Here is a 23,713-nt window from a genome sequence, read left to right as displayed (position 1 = left end):
CTTTTAATTAAAGATTATATAGTAATAATATGATTATAAATATCAGTTGCCATTGGAGTGTTCCATTCTGTGCACGCACCTTGCGAGCCGCCACAGGAAATGCCATTTCCCAGTGTCTAAGGCGTCATCCTCCTGCGCATTCCAGACAGCAGCTGCTGGTAACTGTATCTATTCTGGTCATGGAAAGCCAGGGAATTTGCTGATGGGCACAAAGTGGAAAGTCCCCCTCCTGCCTGTTCCCTATACAGATCACTGTGCTGGTAATTTTAAGATTAAACCAAGCGTGTGTGGTCTATACCGGCTGGAAACTGCGCACAATACATGATAATCATAATTACAGGGGCTTGTGATGTCTCAGGATAAAAGACTGTTAGAAAAGATTTTTTTTAAGGAAAATATGCAGCTACAATGAATCGGGCCGGGTCTTTTGTTCTCATTGTGTGTTATGTTGTTCTGTGGTTTGTCCCGTGAAACCTCCTCAACTACTGGTGCCAAGTGCCAACCAGATCTGAGCACAAAGAGAAAGAAAACAAGAAACAAATAGGGCTCATTTATGGCAAATTGGGGCCTAATTTTACTTTTTGGGAGGGTTGCAGGCCCAGCCCCAGGGGCTGATTAATGCACAGACTCCCCTAGTCTACAGCTTAAAGGTCCAGTGTGATCAGGGGCCCATCTAGCTTTTTTTTCAATGATTATTTTCTTTTAATATTTATTTTTATTTGCGCTGCTGGGCTTGGTACGGGCATCTAGTGGGACAAGAAGACAGGCAGGCTTTTATGTTCAGCACTTGCCTTTATTGGCTGGAAAAGTAGTTAGATTGATGGAGCAGGGAATTCCCAATTATCAGGAGTGCCCGATGGAGCTCCTGTCTCCGACAGCGACTCATCCAAGATAGTGGCACCCATGAGCCACGTGGGCCGATGACGTCACTCATCCAGCATGAAATTCAAAATAAAAGGACGCCAAGGACGCCGGTTCGATGACCAATTATAGGTTTTGTTTTGAACATTCCTGGGTGTTTGTTAATTCCTGTTGTCTTGATTCCTGGACTTTTGACCCTGCCTGAACCTCGACTTTGATATTATTCTGCCTGCCTTATGGACTTTTACCTGGACTTTGATTACGATTTCGTTTGATCCCATGTTGTACCACGAACTTGGACTTTGACCCCTGAAGCTTCCTCCTTGGTCCTGACTACTCCTGCTGGGAGCCGACTGGACTCGACTTACCAACTCGACTTACCAAAAATATTCCATGCGGAGTCAGTCTGGGATGATTGTTAGATAGAGTTATACTTGATTAGCATTGTCTGTCCCCTATCAGCAGCAGGCCTTGACTCACAGCTTTCTATTTATCTTTATAGCCAGAATTTTGGGCCCTCAGTCATGACCTTCATGGGTGCAGATCTTGTGACTGTGATGTTGGCGGTGCCTGGGATAATCAGTAAGTGCACTTTCCTACATAAGGTTTATTCAGCGTCGGACTGGGACACCAGGGGCCCACCCGAAAACCTTAGACCAAGGGCCCACTATCAGAACAAATTTTTTTCCCTCTCTTTGCTCAACCTCTATTCTCCTAGTCTCTTTTCTTTACATACTATAAACTATTATTCCTTCTATTTAGCCTCTTTATTCTCATAGAAATAGGGAATGGCCATGAAATAGGCCAAATGTTTAGAAGCAGGAGGGCCCACTGACACCTGGGCCCACTGGGAGTTTTCCTGGTATCCCTGTGGGCCAGTCTGACATTGGGGTTATTTGTCTTTCATATATATTGATGCTACAGGGCTAGTTATTATATTCTCATGCAGAATGCACTGGTTTCTGAGCTGCTACGCTGAGATTCAAAATAGGCCCTGGCATTTCAGGTGCACAGAGGCCCAAACAGGCCACACAGCAGCCCAAACAGCCCCCCACCAGCCCAATATATAGTGACTATCCATGGCAACTTACAGCAGCCCCTCTGGCATTTGCCAGAATCCACAGATTGCCAGTCTGGGCCTGCTGCCATGTAGTGTAAATCAAAGGGGTGGTTTAGCTTTAAGTTAATTTTAAGTATGTTATGAATGGCTAATTCTACTCAACTTTTCAGTTGGTCTATGTTTTTTTTTATTTTTTACAGTTTCTTCTGACTCTTTCCAATTTTGCAATGGGGGTCACTGACCCCATCTAAAAACAAACGCACTGTAAGGCTGCAAATGTATTGTTCTTGCTACTTTTTATTACTCCTCTTTCTATACAGGCCCTCTCCTATCCATATAATAGTCTCTCATTCAAATAAATGCATGGTTGCTAGGATAGTTTTGACCCTGGCAACCAGAGATAATGTGAAATAATGTGAAACCACTGATTAGTTGCTTTGGTTTTCTCCTCTAGACTAAATTCTAAAAATAATTTTTTTTATTTGTACCACTGACTGTCTGTGCTAGTTCCAGAATAATGTGATGTCTTTCCCCCTTCTCAGCTGTGCTATGGAGACTGGCCAGTGTCGATGCCGGAGTCATATGGTTGGCAGGCAATGTAACCAGGTGAAATCTGGCTATTACCGAATACACTTGGATCATTACACATACGAGGCCGAATCTGCTGTGCATCGACAGGTACAAATGCACTTGCCGACCGTAAATGGGCCCTATTATCTGAGCCATACACTGGGCCCATAGTGAGACCCACCCAAGTACAGGTGGAGAATACTGAAGATATAGGGAGGCTTAAATGGTCCAGATCAGCAGCATTGTCTTTTCTATGGAGTTTGAAGCTCATACACCCTTTAGTGGTCTTGCACTTCTTCCACCAGTCTGAGTAAATGACTCCTTTAGCATCCTCTGCACCCAAAGACTTTACCTAGTAATACCTGTAGGAGCCGGTATTGCACATTCACCAACCACCTTCTGTCTCACTGTTTTGCTCAGGGATGTTCAGTGTTGGAGAGGGAACGTCCAATTGGTCGTCAGGCCACATGGACCGGTCCTGGGTTTGCCCTGGTTCCAGAGGGTGGAATTCTGGAGTTCCAGATCAGCAACATTCCCTATTCTATGGAGTATGATGTCATCATCCGCTACGAACCCCAGGTATGGTTCAGCAGATTTGGCCAAGAAGCATGGGGGCAATTTCTGAGACACATCATCTATATCACTTCACTTCTCAGTAACTTGAGAATATACAGACACAATTCTGTATCACATTTCCAACTAAACATGCTTGGAGGACATACATAACATATTATTCTCTGCCCTAGAGCACATTACAAGAAACGGGCCCACTAAGTGGAGCCAATGGAAAATGTATCCTTGCAGCCATTAAGTTGGATGAAGGCATTCTTTCAGAATATAGGGTATATTGTTCCACTTTGTTGGGGGCTATAAGGTACTAGAGTCCTCTCAAACATGCTACTGAAACGTAACCGCCCCTTCAAAATTAGTGATGCAAGTCCGTGGGCTTAAAGGGCATGTAAAGGCAAAAAAAATAAATTCTCATTTTTACTTTCTTTAATGAAAAAGAAACCTATTTCCAATATACTTTAATTAAAAAATGTGTACCGTTTTTATAAGAAACCTGACTGAATGCAGTGAAATTTGCCCTTCATTTACTGCTGTGGATAGGAATTGTCAGGCAGTCCCTAACTGCTCTGCAGGGAAACAATCATACTTATGAACAGCAGGGGGAGCCCCCACCTTCCCAGCCATGCAGAACTCAAGCAGCTTTGTTTGTTTCCCTGTAGAGCAGTCAGCGACTGTATAGAGATTTGTATTGTATTTTATTTTTGCCTTTACATCCCCTTTACTGTTTCCAACTCCAGCTGCAGGGACAAAGATCATGGAGCCAGATTTAAACTGATAAACTGGGATTCTATTTGGAGGATTATTTTGCTGCAGCCACTGGTTCTGCAGAGTTGGATAACGTTTGTATTAAACAATACAAAAACTATAAAATCCACATTAGATTACATGACAACACAGGACCAGGCCCAGATTTGCGGCAAGGCCGCATAGGCCCGGGCCTAGGGCGGCAAAAAATAGGGGCGGCATGCCGCCCAGCCGCATTATGGGGACGTTCACGTCCCCGTTCAACTACACCAGCTGCGCCGGCGTTTTTTCGCCGGCGCGCTGGGACGGCGGGCACTAGGACCGCACGGATACCTGGTCGGACCGCGTGGCCTAGGGGCGGGCGGAAAAGAAATCCGGCGCTGCACAGGACCCAGTGCAGTCTGCATCTTCTGATTATTAATCAGTCTTGCTTTGCTGTTTTGATCATTTACGATGATCCCTAAGCAGCCCAGACCACACTGAGCATGTGCACATGTGTCTTGGTCTTGCAAAGATGTATAACAAAGTTACAAGTTGGTGACCCCCTGTAGCCAACTTTGAAAGCATAAATCATTTGTTTGATTAGGCTTGTGGTGCAGTAAGTTCATGTTTATGTTTAGTATACAAAATACAGCATTTCTAGCCTTATTCTATTTTAGACTTTACCTCCCCTTTAAATACACCACTGTTCATTTGCTTCTTGTGTGTTTGTTTCTGCCAGCTTTCAGCTATGTGGGAACAAGTAAAAATATCCATAATTAGACCAGGTCCTATCCCAACAAGCAGCCCATGTGGTAATACCATCCCGGCTGATGATCAGATGGTGGCATCTCTACCCCCTGGCACAAGGTTGGTGAACTGATTATGAACACCACTTAAAGGAACATTTCAGTGTGAAAATAAAATCTGTGTAAATAGACAGGCTGCGCTAAATAAAAAATGTTCCTGATATAGTTAGTTAGCCAAAAATGTAATGTATAAAGTTGGCAAAGAAGGTGGCAAATAATTTAAAAAACATAATAAAGAAAAAATGAAGTCCAGTTGAAAAGTTGCTTAGAATTAGGCTTTCTATAATAGGTCAAAAGGTGAACCACCCCTTTAATATCTTTACTTTCTAATGTTTTTCCTTTACAGGCATGTGGTCCTGCCTCAGCCGGTTTGTCTGGAACGTGGAGTCAGTTACACTATTCGACTGGAGTTTAGCAGATACAGTTCCAGAGAAAGGGTACCTGGAGCCAGCATATTGGTTGATTCAGTAAGTAAACCCCAGATTTTCACTTCTCATAATGATATGGCATCAGAATGATCCAGATAATGCCCCTGTGTGCTTCCCTACCGGGTGTAAATTCCTCCCCCATAGAGGGGTTTGGTTAGCTTTATAAAAACATATATTATAGCCAGGGTCGGACTGGGGGGCCCACCGGGTCTCCAGGCCCCCTGCTGTGCCGCGCATGCACTGTATTTTGGCCGCAACCAACCTGAAGAAAAGAGGTCGTGGCAGGAAGAACTGCAGGGAGCAGGTAGGGCTGGCTGAGTTTTTTCCGCCGGCCCAGACTGACCCTGATTATAGCTCAGCCCAGTACTTACAGCTTTTTCTTAGTCTCTCTCTTTTCTGTGTTCTTCTGTGTCAGTAGGAGGCAGAATTTCCCTATAAACATTGTATGTGGCTGGGGCTGAGTTCTTAGAGAACTGATCTTAAATGATAGGTTAACCTTTAAAGTCGACCTGTCACCCAGACATAAAAAGCTGTATAATAAAAGTCCTTTTCAAATAAAACATGAAATCCAAATTCTTTTTCTTAGTAAAGGGCATGTAAAGGCAAAAAAATAAAATCCCATTTTTACTTTATTGAAAAAGAAACCTATCTCCAATATACTTTAATTAAAAAATGTTTTTATAAGAAACCTGACTGTATGCAGTAAAATTCTCCCTTCATTTACTGCTTGGATAGGAATTGTCAGATGGTCCCTAACTGCTCTGCAGGGAAACAATCATACTTATGAACAGCAGGGGGAGCCCCCGCCTTACTTCCCAGCCATGCAGAACTCAAGCAGCTTTGTTTATGACGATCCCTAAGCAGCCCAGACCACACTGAGCATGTGCACAGTCTTAGTCTTGCAAAGATGTATAACAAAGTTACAAGATGGTGACCCCCTGTCGCCAACTTTGAAAGCATAAATCATTTGTTTGATTAGGCTTGTGGTGCAGATCATGTTTATGTTTAGTATACAAAATACAGCATTTCTAGCCTAATTCTATTTTAGACTTTTCTTCCCCTTAAAAGCGTTCGTAGCTGTTGTAAACTCATTTAAAAATCTCAGCTGTCAATCAAATATTGACTGCCCCTCCTCTATGCCTAGGCAGACAATTACTTTTAATTTCCATTCAGCACTTCCTAGATGTTGCTGCTCTCCCCACATTCCCCTAGTTCTCTTCACCATTTAATTGTGTAGCCAGGGCATGGGGATGGACATCAGGTCCCCCATTCTGGTGCACAAACAAGATTCTGAGATGATACAAGGCTTGTCTTAATAACAGTGTCCACAAAATGGCTGCTGCCTGCTTGCTATAATTATGAATTCCCCGACTGACGGAAACAAGATTCAAATAATATATAAAGTATAATTAAAGTTCATTTTGCTTGACTAACATGATAAAATAGGATTTGGAATTTTTTTGGGGGGGGGAAGTGTACCCTTTAAAATTAGCGACTGAAAAATTTACACAAGCGCTATTCTAAGCACTTTTGCAATTTACATTCATTGTTTTATTTGTTAACATTCCATGACAAAATGAATTTGGTTACAACAGAGCCATCTGCTGGTCAGGGTTGTGCCATGTGTTCTGTTTAGCCAAGACACGAGAAAAGAGATTTCTCATCCTATATACTAACCGAAGGCCTATCTATGTCCCGAGTGGAGGGGAGGCAGATGCGCACGCAACTTCGGTTAGGATCTATGAGATGCGCGCGCAACTTCAGCCGAAAGACATAGATGCGGCCTTCGATTAGCAGATGTGCTGGAAGGTTAGGATCAGAACAGGTTAGGATCGGGGAGGCAGATGCGCTGGAAGGTTAGGATCTAGGGAGGCAGATGCGCTCACCGTCTCCTTCTGCCTCCCGCCGCCTCTTCTTTCCTGCTCACTCAGGCGGCGACCGCTGGAAGGTTAGGATCTAGGGAGGCAGATGCGCTCACCGTCACACTAGGGGAACCGGTTGCGTACCTGCACGAAAGTCTGTATAAGCGTCGGCCATCTTGCTACTCCTCTGCGACTTTGTCATCCGCCCACTGCCAAATCCGCCCACTAAAGTCTGTATAAGCGTCGGCCATCTTGCTACTCCTCTGCGAGTTTGTCATCCGCCCACTAAAGTCTGTATAAGCATCGGCCATCTTGCTACTCCTTTGCAAGTTTGTCTAATGGCGGCGCTAGCGTCACTCTAGGAGGGGAACCGGTTGCGTACCTGCACGAAAGTCTGTATAAGCATCGGCCATCTTGCTACTCCTCTGCGACTTTGTCATCCGCCCACTGCCAAATCCGCCCACTAAAGTCTGTATAAGCGTCGGCCATCTTGCTACTCCTCTGCGAGTTTGTCATCCGCCCACTAAAGTCTGTATAAGCGTCGGCCATCTTGCTACTCCTTTGCAAGTTTGTCTAATGGCGGCGCTAGCGTCACTCTAGGAGGGGAACCGGTTGCGTACCTGCGTGGGTGGCCATTTTTAGCAAAACGGGCTATATTATCTCCAAAAAATATTGATGTTGACATGATAAACAACCAAGTGATTGCATTACTTCCTGGACAAAGCTGTGTCTTTCTGAGTACTGACTGTATTGATTCTGAAGACGAAAGTGAGAAACTTAACTTCCCATTAGAATATTTAAACACTATCAACAATGCTGGATTACCACAACACAATCTTATACTCAAAGTAGGAACAATAGGCATGCTGTTAAGAAACCTTAAGGGTAGGGGCACACGGCGCGATTTCGCCGCGATTCTGCGCTAAGCGATTTGTCGCTGTGTTTTTTAAGCCGAAATAGCTTTGCTAACTTTGGCGCTGGCGTCAATGCAAATCGCGGCGAAATCGCTGCGCTAATTCACACGAGGCGATTCGTTTTCTATTGTCGTCCGAAGTTGCCTCGCTGAGCGTTTCCGGGCGATAGTAGAAAAAGAATCGCCGCGTGTGAATTAGCGCAGCGATTTCGCCGCGATTTGCATTGACGCCAGCGCCAAAGTTAGCAAAGCTATTTCGGCTTAAAAAACGCAGCGACAACTCGCCCAGCGCAGAATCGCGGCGAAATCGCGCCGTGTGCCCCTACCCTAACACTAAGCAAGGTTTATGTAACGGTACACGGTTGGTTGTGAAGAGCATGAGACAAAATGTTATCAAGGCAGAAGTGCTTACAGGATCCCATAGCGGTGATACTGTTTTGATTCCCAGAATTGACCTTACCAGTTCTGACCAGGAATTACCTTTTAAACTTAAACGACGACAATTCCCCATTAAGGCTGCATTTGCCATGACAATCAACAAATCACAAGGACAAACATTGGATAAAGTCGGCATTTACCTATCTGAGCCTGTGTTTGGTCATGGTCAACTTTATGTTGCATTTTCAAGAGTGCAGCGTTCATCTGATGTTAAAGTCAAGATTTTAAGTACAGCTCACCAGGGAGAACTCATTCAAGGACAGGAGAACATTTTCACAAAAAATGTTGTTTATAAAGAAATTTTTCAGTAACACTTTACTACCAATAAACTCAAAATTTAAGAATTCTAATAGCAGATAGGTAATAACAAGCAATAGGCACAGATTCACTCTACATCCCCACAAATTAGCGTCGCCAGTTGCTGCCTGGGGATGCCGAGTGAATCAGCACCCATCGCATTTTGCTGCCTCACTGTTGTTACCATTCTTTCATTAACGATTCTTTAGAGAATCGGGGGTTTACTGGTGTTTTTCCTAACCAGAGGAACATCTAAAAAAGACTCTATATTTCGCCAACCAGAATGTCTCTTCTCAACCTGTTTCTATTGCTAATTAACTACTGCTGCACAAATACGGCAGCCCCCTCATAGAGGAACATGGGGGATCAGATAGTAATGTAAAAGCTTCAGGCAAATACTTTTACGACAAAATTATAAATAGCATGGAAAGACAACGTTATGAAAAAAAAAGGTTTAATTTCTGGTACTCGTATTTATTTAATATCTTGGAATCTTAAAGGGGTTATTCACCTCTGAATTAACTTCTAGTATGATGTAGAGAGTGATATTCTGAGACAATTTGCAACTGGTTTTCATTTGTTATTATTTGTACTTCATGAGTTATTTAGCTTTTTATTCAGCAGCTCTCCAGTTTGCAATTTGAGCAATCTGGTTACTAGGGTCCAAATGACCCTAGTAACCATTCTTTGACTTAAACAAGAGACTGGGATGTGAATAGGAGAGGCCTGAATAGTAATAAAAAGTAGCAATACCTATAAATGTGTAGCCTTACAGAGCATTTGTTTTTTAGATGGGGTCAGTGACCCCCATTTGAGAGCTGGAAATAGAAGAAAAAAGGCAATTCATTAAAAATTGAAAAAAAAATAGAAAATAAAAACCAATTGTAAAGTTGCTCAGAATTGGCCATTCTATACCATATTAAGAGTTAACTTTTAAAATGTAACCACCTTTTGTAATGTAAATTGAAAAAGTCCTTAGAATAGCCCTCTGAGGAAGCCCTGACCCTCTGAGACAAATTTCCCTGCAGTCAGATGTTGCCTTGCTGATAGTGTATCATTCTATCCCTGCAAGTCAGCATAACTTAACCTAGAAAACATTTGGCATGAGAATCCAGAATGTTTCAGAAGGCCCCGCCCTAGAGGAACTACTTGTTAAAGTTGGTTTGGTTTCTTGCCTGTAGCTGGTGTTGGCTCCCAGATACTCGGCCATGGAAATGTTCATAGCCGGGGACCCCGCGTCAATACAACGAAAGGACACTTTTGAACGTTATCGCTGCCACAGCAACAGTGGAAATGTGATAAAGTCACCTACCACCGAGGTGTGCTCCGGCCTCATCACAAGCATGTCGGCTGTCATTCACGAAGGAGCCCTGCGTAAGTATAAGATCTAAGGGACTAGCGATTCAGTTACCAGCTAGAGTAGAAGAAATGACTGCAGGTTTCAATCAGGCCTAGACTGGGATTGGGAAAATAAACAGAGGCCCAAACAACCCCCAACTAGCCCAATAATTAGGGGCAGATTTATCAACGGTCGAGGTGAATTTTTGAATTGGAAAAATTCGAATTTCAAGCTATTTTTGTGTACTTCGACTAGGGAATAGTCCAAATTCGTTTTGAATTTGCAAAAAATTAGAAAATCCAAATATTGAAATTTATTGTGTACTGTCTCTTTAAAAATCAGACTTCGACCATTCGCCATCTAAAACCTATCGAATTGCTGTTTTAGCCTATAGGGGACCACCTAAAACATATTTGGAGTCAATTGGTGGAATTTGAAAAATCAAAGTTTTTTTGGTTTATTTGCCACATTTGATTTGGTTTATAAGTACAATTTTATGTGCAATTTTAGTATTCAAGTATAGGACCTATTATCCAGAATGCTCGGCACCTGGGGTTTACCGGATAAAGGATCAGTAATTTGGATCTCCATACATTGTCTGCTTAAAATGAAGTTAAACATGAAATAAACCCAATAGGATTGTTTTGCCTTTAATAAGGATTAAGTATATCTTAAAACATATAGTTACCTTGGATCAGAGGCGTAGTAAAAAGTGTTGTAGCATGCTGGGAGCCTCTAGTGGCCAAACAGAGGTACAACCATAACTTTTGAAAAATAATCCCAAAGCATGCTTAAAGATAAAAAGTACACGTTTATTTCACATTATAAAAAGTCAAAAATTCCCCTTATGGCGCCTAATGCGCTTCATGCCTACCTAGCACTCATAGGTCATAGACGCCATAAGGGGAATTTTTGACTTTTTATAATGTGAAATAAACATAAACCGTATATACTCGAGTATAAGCCGAGTTTTTCAGCACCAAAAATGTGCTGAAAAACTGTACCTCGGCTTATACTCGGGTCAGTACGCAAAACTGAAAGGCTGCGCTTCAGGCGAACAAATGGTGTGTAAATGGAGCAATATGGAGGCTTTAAATGAGAAGGAAAGGCTGGAGACACTTGGGGGTGCCAAACGTTAGGCACCCCCAAGTGATTGTAGCGATTTACTATAGGAGTGAGCAGCACGGAGAAAGTTACCGGTACTTCCGTCTTCACGCAGCTGCGCATGCGCATTAGAACGAAAAGCCGAACTTTAACTGTAAAGTCGGCTTTTTTGTTCAAATGCGCATGCGCCAGTACAGGGAAATGCGCAGCTGCGCGAAGACAGAAGTACCGTAGCTTTCTCCGTGGTGCTCACTCCTATAGGTCCTGGGGTTTTGGTAAGTCGCTACAATCACTTGGGGGTGCCTAACGTTTGGCACCCCCAAGTGTCTCCAGCCGTTCCTTCTCATTTAAAGCCTCCATTTTGTGCTGGAGCTGTGTACCATGCCTAATTACTGCTGCCCCTGTATGGCACACACTATCTCTTCACTGATGGATATACATAGCTAGACTGAGGCACCATAAATATGTGTTATGTGTGTGTACAAGAGACTTCAACCCATTCTCCATTGCTGACAAACTGCCTTGGCTTAGACTTGTGAAATGTACCAGTTTCTTTAACCCACTCACCCTCGGCTTATACTCCAATCAATACATTTTCCCAGTTTTCGTAGGTAAAATTAGGTACCTCGGCTTATACTCGGGTCGGCTTATACTCGAGTATATACGGTACTTTTTATCTTTAAGCATACTTTAGAAATATTTTTCAAAATTTAATTATATCTTAGTTTAGATCAAATACAAGGTAGTGATGTGCGGGCCGACACGTAACCCCACGGGACCCTCGGGTCAGGCAGGTTTGAGTCAACTTCCGCAAAAAAAATATCTGCAGGCCACAAACTTTCCCCCAGGCACTATTCGCTTGCTGGCATGCCCCGCCCCCTTCCGTGATGTCCCGGCAGTTATATAAATAGGAGCACACAGCTGGTTAGGGTTGGGTGCGGTTGCTCAGGGGTTGGGTTAGGGTTGGGTGCGGGTACTCAGGGGCTCGGGTTAGGGTTGGGTGCGGGTACTCAGGGGCTCGGGTTAGGGTTGGGTGCGGGCACTCAGGGGCTCGGGTTGGGTGCAGATGCTCAGGGGTTAGGTTAAGGTTTGGGTGCGGCCAAGTTTTCATCGACCCATACTTCACTAATATAAGTTACTTTTTCTTTATTACAGAGATAAACATTCTTTGCCATTTTAATAACAGATATTGATATCTCATTTTCCAGCCTGCAGCTGTGACCCACAGGGATCTCTGAGCTCCGAATGTGACCCCAATGGTGGGCAGTGCCAGTGTAAAACTAACGTCATTGGGCAGCGCTGTGACCGATGTGCACCAGGAACTTATGGATTTGGACCAACCGGGTGCCGAGGTAGCTTGATGCCCGCTAAAACATTTGTTGTGTTCTTCTATCCTTTCATTCCATTTATTAAACAAAGAAATGCCAACGGAAGTCTTAATTATCATCCTCATTTATAATTATACAGTCATGGACATTTATCCAGAATAGCAATGAGTGAATCTGTCCCGTTTCAACTAAATGATTTGCGAAACAATGGTAAAATGTGTGGACGGCAAAATATTTGTGAAAGGCATTGAAGTCAATGTGCGACTTTTTTGTCTCCGTGACATTTTTGTCTTGGCGACTCTTTTGTCGTGGCAAATTTTTGCCGCAGTTTTGTGAAAAAAAATGAGCAGATGGTGAAGTGCGGAATTTTGCCACAAATCCATGGCTGGCAAAACAATTCACACATCACTAATCCAGAATGCTCAGATTCTAGAGATTTCTGTAATTTAGATTTCCATACCTTAAGTCTATTAAATAAATTATTTAAATATTATTTAAACACAATACGATTGTTTTGCTTCCAAAAATAATTATTTATATCTTAGTTGGGATGAAATACAAGGTACTGTTTTGTTATTACAGAGAAAAAGGAAATTATTTTTAAAATATTTGATAAAATGGAGTCTATGGGAAATGGCCTTCCTGTAATTCAGAGCTTTCTGGATAATGGGCTTTCAGCTAACAGATGCCATTCCTGTAAAAACTGTTACTGGGGCATGCCTACTTGGAGGGCAGACCTTAGACATGAGTGGGCCCTAGATTTAAGAAGATATTAAACAAAGACTTTTCATGTGAATGGGCCAACAGGTTCACTTAGGGGCAGCAAGGTGGAAAGTGGTAAAAAATAGGTTAAAAGCACCATGTTTTCTGCCCACAATGCAGCTTGCCATCCATTAATTGTGAGTGGCACCCTGCACTTCCCTCATAATGTAGTAGTGGGCTGGCACAAACCTGACTTCACTCCAATAGCTGATGCAGTTAAAAAAAAGTATTTTATTTAACAAATATAAACTCAAAAACAGTAACCTTACGCGTTTCGTGCCTTATGGGCACTTAGTCATAGGCTTCCCTCAAAATGCAGTGGAAATATCCAGGCTATCCTCTGTAGGTGGTGTTAAAGCAATTTTGAACCCCTTAATGCTCCAGAACCCCTACTGGACCTTAGAATCCCACATACTAGGGTTAAAGGGATATTAGATGAGAATAATAAACTGATGGGTGCTAGGTGGGCCTCCAGTAACACCAAGAAGGGGGAACTTATTAATCAATCAGTGTTCAGCTTTGATCACTATACTACAAGTTAGAAAATGAAAGTAAATATTAGATTACTATTGGTGATTACATTGATGCAATTTATAGTATATTCATAAATGAGCCCCAGATTTTCGAGCCAGGATTTGCTCAAACAGAGAAACAGATTCAGCTTATGATTTTGCCTTGTTTGTGCTTTCAGTCTGTGAGTGCAATAAAGAGGGATCCAGCCAGAATTTCTGCGACCAGCGCACGGGTCAGTGTCCTTGCCGGCCAGGAGCATTTGGTTCCAGGTGCGACCGCTGCCAGCCTGGCCACTGGGGCTTCCCGAACTGCCGGCAGTGTCAGTGCAACAGTCATTCGGAAGAGTGCGACCAGAGAACAGGGGCGTGTCTGAACTGCAGAGACCACAGCACTGGAGACAGATGTGAGAGGTGGGTTAAGTGCCAATAGTGCATTTTATGGGACCTTTTTTTGCACCTATAAGGATGATAAGAAGTGGCTTATATGTAATATGTCTTTTGTTATAAAGCTCTTACAAGAATCTAGCAAGGGGTGTGACCTTGACGGTGATGGAACTACTAGGGGTGTAAAGGGTGCAATTACACCAGGGTCCGCACCCCCTCAGGCCAGCTGTTTGCATGAATGTGAATCCGCCGGAAAAATCTTCTCTGGGCGGGCCCATCTGCATGGCCTGCACCCGGGCCCCGCGCCCCCTAGTTACGTTATTGAGGTCTAGGGGTATGACCTGATGTAACTGGGGCTTGATCAGCTGATTGGGGCCAGTAATGGAATACAAGCTCAGCATTAGACAGGGGAACCCCTAGTTTTTAGGCAGTACAGCAAATGATCATATAATATAACAAATATTCTACTGTATGAAAACCAAACTACACAACATATACAAATATATATTTTTTTTATTCAAGTAATTCCCCATTTATCCATTTCCCAACAGATGCATTGCAGGCTTTTTTGGAAACCCAGTACTCGGATCAGGGGATCACTGCCGTCCCTGCCCCTGCCCAGAGGGACCCACCAGTGGGCGACATTTCGCAGCATCCTGTCAACAAGACCCCCGTTCAAGACAAGTCATCTGTAACTGCAAACAGGGGTACTCAGGTGGGTGCTGTAATCTTTAGTCACTTTCTTGTGAAAATTTATATATTTACAATATTTGGCATGCACCTCAAGTACCTCTCACTCACCCACATCAGAAACCTAGTGTATTGTTACCTATAATGTGATGCCCAGTAACTGGTTAGCTGTATATTTGACATATTAGTATGCACTATCAGTACTGTTTCTATAGGACAGATAAAAGAAATATGGCAGGCATAGCAAGGTACTTCTTCAAGCCAACTTGTGGGCCATAGAATGTAAGCAGATACATATCTCTAACATAATAAACTCCCATTATAGCTCTAAACTGTAAATAATGGCTAAAAGTAGTGTTTTGACCACTGCAGACCATAAAGGAGAGGTCTTCAGAATTTTTCAAGTTCCTCTTGGAGTTACAGAGTAACCCTTAGCCTATAACAAGGTTTCCAAGAATATCTAGGGCAGAAAATAAGTGTTCATCCCAAATCTCACCTTAACTGACCTTCAAGCTGGAATTTCCAGTGGATCTAGGAGAGCAAATAGGCATTCTCCCCAAATCACACCCTAACTGGCCTTCAGGCTGAGCCTACCCTGGCACTCCAGGCATTTCCATGGGGGCAGCCCTACAGTATACGAACCATTTCCCTAGAACAGTGATCCCCAATCAGTGGCTCAGGAGGAACATGTTACTCACCAATCCCTTGGATGTTGCTCCCAATGGCCTCAAAGCAGGTGCTTATTTTTTTATTTGTGTACTGGAAAACAGAGCCTTCTATATGCTGCCAGTCCACATAGGGACTAACAAATGGCCTATCAGTGCCCTTATTTGGCATCCTCATGTTTCTGTTGCTCCCCAACTCTTTTTACATTTAAACATGGCTCACAGGTATAAAAGGTTGGGGACCCACACCCCTAGTGGGTCAAAATATCTTTCCCTATCTGTAGCTGCTTCCCATTTAATGGGGTCAACGAAGAAACAAAACTATCTACCCTTGACTCTTACTCCTGCTTTCAGTTTGTAGGTGTTCAAAAAAAGACATATTATGTACATCTGGCATATATATATATCTCCATCTATCTGTCTTTTAAACAATTCAGTTAAAATTGCCCTTTCAGGAATGACGATGCCACTGCTAGCTCTGATTCCTGTTCTAAACATGATGTGCTGTGTATTTTTTACGATTTCTCTTCCCAGGATTGGTAAAAAGGGCGATGGGTTTACGGCGTGAGTAAATAGTTTCTTGGTCTTTCTCCCTCTCATGCATGGCTTCACCCTGTTTTATGCTTCTCAACAAATGTCAACCACATCTCTAAGCAGGGGGTACGTTAGAGACAAAACGGGTCTGTAATTTGGCATATGGATCTAATTGAATTTATAGATCCATGCATTGGTTGGTGGGACAAAGCCCATGTTTGCAATGAGACTGTAACTGATACCAATATACTTGCAGCATTGGGTTCCTAGTATAAAGACTCCCTACATTTACAGCTAGGTTTCTCTTATAGCTCTTTTTAAGACTGCCATAGACCTGACACTTCTCCTAATAGTCTAGTCAAGATGATCCTTTTAAACTCCAGGCTGGTACACAACCTATAGGCAGTGCTTTCATCTAGAAATAAGGATGAACATGGTAAATTGAAAAGTATCCAATCCAGTTAGTTTAGACGTGTTAGGGTCACTGTAATGCGATTTCTTGAGGCTGTTTACAGAATTACCTTACACTACACTGCTGGTTGAGTTGTGTTGGGTTTCCCACCATCTAAAGCAGAGCACAAAGCAGTATACAGCTATGTCGCCCTAATAAAGGATGGCACCAATTCACTTTTCCTAATAGATAAGTGAGCACTCATACACCAGGCTGAGAGGACAGCTGTGCATTTCACACTCCTGCTATGAACACTAATGTTCATGCTGTACATTGTGTGTTGGGTTTTTTGGCACTTCACACATCACTCTGCTGTTTTCACACTAAAAATCACAGATGTCTGCATTAAATCTATGAAGAATGGATTGCAGAGGCTGCAGAAAGATCAGAGTAGCTGTTAATATAAATATCTCTATTTAAAGGAATGGCTGGCAAACTTTCTAATTATCATAAATATGTACTGTACAGTGGGATTTATTGTAAGCTGGAGTAAGTATACTCTCTTTTAGTATTCCAGGTAGAATTTATTAATTAATATCCAAAGTGTAAACTCAGTTGAATTATTAACGGATGACGAATGTGCAGAGTAAATGTTCTCATATTGTTGTTGGTTTTTTTTTTAGCTCAAGCCCCTCATGGAAGTGCATTTTTCGGTCAGGGCCCCCCTAAACTCATAATAAGGTTATGAGTATAGTAGGACATTGTTGCGTAAATTACTCAGCTATAGTTTAAGGAATATCTATGATTGCAAGCAAGGGATAATTCTAAATCTCAGCCTAGTTGTCCTTCACTCCTGGGCCTCCAGGAGTATCTATGAGAACAAAAAAGAATTCTCCCCAAATTTATCCCTAACTGGCTTTTAGGTGGAGCACCTTCTCTGCCACTGCTCCAATACTTCCCATGGGGGACAGACCAACAATTTGAGGACCATAAACCAAACATACCTTGTAAAGGGAAAATGTGAGTTTAGGAAGAATTAACATAATTTTACTTCCTTTCTTTGGTTACAAATGTATTCTCTCTTGTCCCCTTCTTTTATCCTCTCTTTTACTCCTATTACCATATTTCTTGTATAATCTTCCTATTATTGTCCCGCTAATCCTTGGTATTTTCCTCCCTCTTCTCCCCATTTCCAATTTATTCTGCCTTTATGTATTTTCTTTCTGACTTCCATTGCCCTGTCCTCCATATCTTCTTCTTTCTCTCACTCTTCACCTTTGCTTTTTACCCCCCCCCCCATCCATATGGTTATTATTAGCGCTGCTCCAGTAAGTGATACCAAATAAAATTTAAGTAGAATTATTGTAGAAATAGACAACATTATGAAATGAGAAAGAAGTGCAGTAAGCCTCTGTAATGTCCAAGTAGATTAGGACCTGCTGCTATACTATTATTATTATTATTATGGGAAGGCTCTGAAAATCAGATCATGGTTATTCCATGATTATGTTATGATTAGTTATATCTTTGCAGCAGATACAGAGTCACAGTCCATTGCTCCTCCAAATCAATACATAGTAATGAATGATCACTCATGCTCTGTTCTTTCCCATAGGTGCTCGCTGTGATGAATGTTCTCCAGGGTTCTTTGGAAATCCATTCCAGACTGGGGGCCGCTGTCTTCTTTGCCAGTGTAACAACAACATCGATATGACAGATATTGGGGCTTGCGACCGTCGCAGTGGGCAGTGCCTCAAATGCAAGTTTAACACCGAAGGGAGGTTTTGTGAGCACTGTCGAATTGGCTTTTATGGTGATGCATCAAGGCACAACTGCAGAAGTGAGTAGCCAATTCTTCTGTTGTATCTTTAGGCATTTGGGTACAAAGTTTTGCAATTGTCTTGAGTAGAAGAAATCAAGGATGTCAACAAGTGTCTTCTGTCATGAACTATAGCTCCCCCTACCCTCTGGTGCATTGTCAGGTTAGGAATGGTGGTGAGATAAATCACAGCAGCTAAAGGGCTATATGTGTTGTGTCAAACCTGAACAGTAAATGAATAGAAAAATGAAATATGAAAGTCTGATCTTCGCCTCACTTCTCCTCTGATCACTTCTGCCCATTCTCATCTACAAGACTTCTCTCGGGCTTCTGCTTTTCTCTGGAACTCTCTGCCACAAGCTGTCAGACTTTCTCCTTCTTTCCAAACTTTCAAGCGCTCCTTAGAGACCCACCTGTTTAAAGAGGCTTATTCGATGTACCTTGATTGATCATTGCTGTATCAAAAATGACAAAGTGTTTATATAATCCTAATGTCTCAATTGTAACCTTTAGTTTGTAAACTCTAATCTCTAGGTCCTTCTAACCCTATTGTACTCTGTAATCCCTGTTTGTTATCCACCATTTATTCCCTGTTTGCTATAACTGCAGTAAAGCACTGCGTATCTTGACAGCGCTATATTAATAAATGATGATGATGACGATGAAAGTTATGGCAGGTCCAAATGTGGTCTACAAGTTAAAGGGCACCAATCATGACCAAAATCATTTATTAAGTAAATACACTGTGAAAATTCAAGAAATCCGATTTTTAAAACAGTTAGAATTGTTTTTATAATGTAAATGATCAACTCACTATTCCTTCTGCAAGATCTCCCCTATCTCCCCTGCAGTTCTAGCTGAGGCAGCCATCTTGGATTTTACTGGCTCCTCCTACCTATATCTTCCCAGCCAACTGTAGCTCTGAAATCTCGCACATGCTCAGTTGAAATTCCTTGCTTGCTTATCAACCCTTCTAAGCTATTTTCAAATCAGCCAAACCTGTGTGTTAGCTGCTGTTCAGTAGTGCTGCCACCTGCTGGAAGTTACTGTGTGCCCTTCATTTGCATAATGACTTTACCAGCAGGGGACAAGATAGGGAAATCTCCTGATACTTCTAGTGGAGGAGTTTCCTAAAACAAGGCATTCTGGGTAGAATACTCAAAGCAGTGTTACAATCTGAGCATGTTCCTGAAATTTGCATATTAGTGTCTCTGTTATAGTCACAGTATGGCCTCCCTCAGTGAAAGAACCCATTTGACAAAGTAAGGGATTTTTTTAAAACCTGCAGTTTTTAAAAAAAACTATATATGTAGTTTGATTAAACATGTTTAGCTTGTACTGGTCAGATTGTTAATATGTGTTTGATTTTGGCTGTGATAGATGCCCTTTAAGGCTCTGGGATGTGATTACTGGTACACTGGAAATCTCTGCACAATTGTCCAATCTTTAATCATATATTTGGGAATGGTCATAGATGGACAAAGCCATATTGGGTGTCAAGGCTATTTCTATTTTTTTGTGGCTAAATTAGTTATCCAATTATTAAACCATGTTTTAAAGAAGGAAAGGCTAAAATTAAGTAAGCTTTATTAGAAAGGTCTATATAAATACACCAGTAAACCCTTGGAGTAATGCTGCTCTGAGTCCTCTGTCAAAAGAAACACAGCATTTCTTTCCATCTTTTGTGTACATATGGGCTTCTGTATCAGACTTCCTGTTTTTAGCTTAAACCTCCAGGGCACGGCCTTGAGCATGCTCAGTTTGCTCCTTTCCCCTCCCTCCTCCCCTCCCTGCTGTAATCTGAGCCCAGAGCTATGAGCTAGCAGGGCAAGACTCAGGCAGGAAGTGATGTCACACAAGTTAATATGGCAGCCGCTATCCTAAACAAACACAGAACACTTCAAGAGCTGTTTACTCAAGTATAGCAAAGCATTCTGCAGAATAAATATAGTGTTATAGCTTGCAATATTGTGGCTAATCTACTGGCAATAAACTGCTCCAGTAGCTTTCCTTCTCCTTTAAGGTTTCTGGGACACATAAAAATGTGGCTTGCCCAGTACAGCAGGATCTTACCCTATAAACCCCTTGTTTTTTTATAGAGTGTGCATGTAACTACCTTGGGACAGAACCAAGCCAGTGTCCTTCACGGGAAGACTGTATGTGTGACAGAACAAGTGGCCAGTGCCATTGCTTGCCAAATGTCATGGGACAGAACTGCGACCGTTGCAGTCCCAACTTTTGGAACCTGGCAAGCGGCAAGGGCTGTCAGCCGTGCAACTGTGACCCCAACCATTCCTTCAGCCTAGCCTGCAATGAGGTGAGAGAAAGCAAATTATCAGTTTATAACTTATAAAAGAAAACTATTATCAAGAACAAATAAGGTTCTATGGACAAATAGTGACCTCTTCATCGAGTATTCATAATCATTCATTGCCTTTTTTATATTAGGCATGTTGCACAAATGAAAATGAATTCAGAGTGCGAGGGTAGGGTAAGAGAGAAGTAATTCCATTTATTGCAGGGAGCTGAAAGACAATAGGAACATTCTCTTAGTCCTGCACATGGGAACTGGTGCATCAAGTAAAAGTTTCTAAACTAAATAAACATATATACTTCTATACAAACAAATCAGTATACAGGTCATATAACATTATGCTGTTTTAACAATACTGTTCTGGAAATACAAATAACAGCAATTCTATAAATATCATAGTGTGGCTTTTATAAAACAGTATTCTTTATATAACATAAAGGATCTGTAATCAGCATAAACTACTGTGCAACATGTGCACTGATTCTGCAGGTGTAACTGTATGTCTGCTTTAGTTAATGCAGGCTGTGTGTGCTGTAGACAGTATTAAACTACTTTGCAGTGGCATATAAACAGTTTTTAACAAGTTTGTAAAACATTACATTAAGGATTACTACCTGAAAGACAATAGGAACATTCTCTTAGTCCTGCACATGGGAACTGGTGCATCAAGTAAAAGTTCCTACCTTGGCTTTGCACATTAGTTCCCTCCGCAGTAGCAGAGCAGGAAGTGTTCCTGGAAAATGCAGTCTTACAGGAAACAAATATAAGTAAGTGCTGAACTTGTTCTATTGCACAAATTTTATTAGGGGGGTGCTTTACTTTATACCTCTTACAGGCATATCTGTAGCAGCTAAATGTAGATTTAGTCCCCTGAAACAAGTCAAACATAATTCCTGTCACTGGTTCTGATTCTGCTTTCTTATGTTTTTATTATAGTTTACTGGAAAATGTCAATGCCGGCCTGGATTTGGTGGTCTGACCTGTACAGATTGCCAGGAAAATTACTGGGGAAATCCCAATATTCAGTGCAGGGGTAACTATACACCTCCCCCATTCTATTCAAATAAAAAGAAATGAAATTAAGTGAAAATGCAATAAAACGATTTTCACAAAGTGGGTAAGATTCAGATCCTAAATCCTAATTCTGTTCCAAATTTCCTATAGAGCAAAATGCATTTCAATGAGAAAAAAACAAATCACTGTTTATCACATGAGAATTGAAACTGAAAAGTTTTTCTCCTCAATCTCACGCATAAAATTGCACATGGTAAACCATAAAACAACATTTTCTTATTGATTTGAATTGGTCCAAAAAATCTATAGGAAAAACTGCAACCAAATGATGTTTTTCCTCCTCAAATGTTGCCCATAACTTTTTATGTGATAAACAATAAAATAATGTTTTTTTGGAAGGGAGGGGAAGGGAGGGGGAGGGTGATATCACTCAAATTTTTAGTACAGCAGTAAAGAGTGACTGAAGTTTATCAGAGCACAAGTCAAATGACTGGGGCACCTGAGAAACTGACAATATGTCTAGCCCATGTCAGATTTCAAAATTAAATGTAAAAAAATCAGTTTGCTCTTTTGAAAAGTGGATTAATTGCTGAAGTCTGCTGGAGCAGCACTTTTAACTGAAGTGTTTTGATAAAAAAACACGTTTTCCCTTGACGGTATCCCTTTAAGTCAACCTTTTTAAAAGAACCAACAAATAAAAACATTAAAAACATTTTAAAGTAATTAAAATATAATACACTGTTGCCCTGCATTGGTAAAGGTTATATTAGAAACACTGCTATAGTTTATATAAACAAGCTGCTGTGTAGAAGGAGAAAAGGCACAGGATACAAAGCAGATAACAGATAAGCTCTGTAACAGAGTACAATGGGATTCTACAGAATGCATCTGTTATCTGCTATGTAACCTGATCCTTGAATGGCTGCCCCCATGGAACACGGCAGCTTGTTTATATAAAATATAGTAGAGTTTCTGAAGGAAACACACCAGTTGTATCAGTACATGGAAACAGTACATTATATTTTCATTACTTTAAAGCACTTTCTTTTTTTGGTGTTACTGTTCCTTTAAGCAATGAACATTAATGACCTGGCATAAGTTCTTCCATGCTAATGCAGTGGGCAAAAACCAATTGAAATTCTTGGGTTGCAGAACTGTTATATTAATTCCCAGAATGTGCAAACTTTGCTTAGCTCTCTGTTTTCGTCTACCAGCTTGTGATTGTGATCGTCGTGGCATCAAGGCAGCACAGTGTAACAGAGCCACTGGTCATTGCTCCTGCCGTGCTGGAGTGTCAGGAGTGCGTTGTGACCAGTGTGCCCGGGGATTTTCCGGCCAGTTTCCTGATTGTCAGCCCTGCCATCAGTGTTTTGGAGACTGGGACCGAATAGTTCAAGATCTGGCCACTCGTACCAAGAGCCTGGTTCAAAGAGGCAAGGACATCCAGCTGAGTGGGATAGCCGGAGTGTACCAAAAGAATTTCCGTGACATTGAAAAGAAACTTGCCAAGGCTCGGGCCATTGTCAATGCTCGTAATGCCACTGTGGAGTCAGTGACTCAACTAATGAAGATCATGGATGACCTGCGGTCAGTGAATATATTAAACCTCTTAAAAAAAGTTATGGAAATGCGCAATTAGCTTATTCACATGGATGCTTTCCTCTCTATTCCATACATATTTCAGCTGCACTACATTTGTTGGATTGTCCAAGGTTTTCCAATAACAAATATCAAGCAAATACCAGTTTTTCCTAATGGCTAGAATTTGTAATGTTATTCCCATAGAAACAAAAAACTTTGTAGACTGCTTACTGCAGTAAGGCTAGGGAGAAGCAATATCAATGGCGGCCATGCCTATGATGTCAACCAAGTGTACTAGTATAAGAAAGTACAATGTTCCACCAAGTTAGCCAGTAGCATTCATTAGCATCCTGATAAGTGTAGATTATCATCGGAAGAAGCTTATATACAATGGTTTCAATAAATATTTTAAGAGTTGGTTCTTGAAAGACCTTAGAAACTGAAAACTCTCTCTCCAATTTTATATTTTATCATTTCAGGAATAAAATTAATGAGTCAACGGAGGCTCTCACGCAGTTAGAGGTGGAGCTGACGACTGTGCAGGATGAGAACTTTGATGCTAATCATGATCTGGCGGAGCTGGAAAGGAATGCTCGGAGTTTAAACATGACTGCCAAGGAGAGGTCCCATCAGTTGGATGTTCTAAAGAACTCCAACTTTCTGGGTGAGTTGGTCATTATCAGAGCTATCTGTTACTAAACAGAGTATTTGTTTTAAAACAATATCAAATATTAATATTAATTTA

General features: G+C 41.7%; 1 protein-coding gene across 2 annotated transcripts in view; it reads left to right on the top strand.

Annotated features, from left to right (window-relative positions):
• lamb2.L (laminin subunit beta 2 L homeolog) overlaps positions 1-23,713 on the top strand; it is an 88,334-nt gene that overhangs the window by 52,297 nt on the left and 12,324 nt on the right. The window contains exons 13-27 of one of the 2 annotated variants that reach the window (XM_041589374.1): positions 1,364-1,443; positions 2,464-2,599; positions 2,912-3,070; positions 4,527-4,654; positions 4,940-5,060; positions 9,713-9,905; positions 12,183-12,326; positions 13,756-13,987; positions 14,512-14,675; positions 15,850-15,879; positions 17,856-18,080; positions 20,159-20,376; positions 21,310-21,406; positions 22,602-22,974; positions 23,448-23,632. In XM_041589374.1, the coding sequence (XP_041445308.1) occupies positions 1,364-1,443; positions 2,464-2,599; positions 2,912-3,070; positions 4,527-4,654; positions 4,940-5,060; positions 9,713-9,905; positions 12,183-12,326; positions 13,756-13,987; positions 14,512-14,675; positions 15,850-15,879; positions 17,856-18,080; positions 20,159-20,376; positions 21,310-21,406; positions 22,602-22,974; positions 23,448-23,632 (2,485 nt within the window). 2 annotated transcript variants of the gene reach the window in all.

The sequence above is a fragment of the Xenopus laevis genome, chromosome 4L, assembly GCF_017654675.1.
Source record: "Xenopus laevis strain J_2021 chromosome 4L, Xenopus_laevis_v10.1, whole genome shotgun sequence".
Classification (NCBI taxonomy): Eukaryota; Metazoa; Chordata; class Amphibia; order Anura; family Pipidae; genus Xenopus; species Xenopus laevis.
This window is presented reverse-complemented; position numbering and strand designations above follow the sequence as displayed.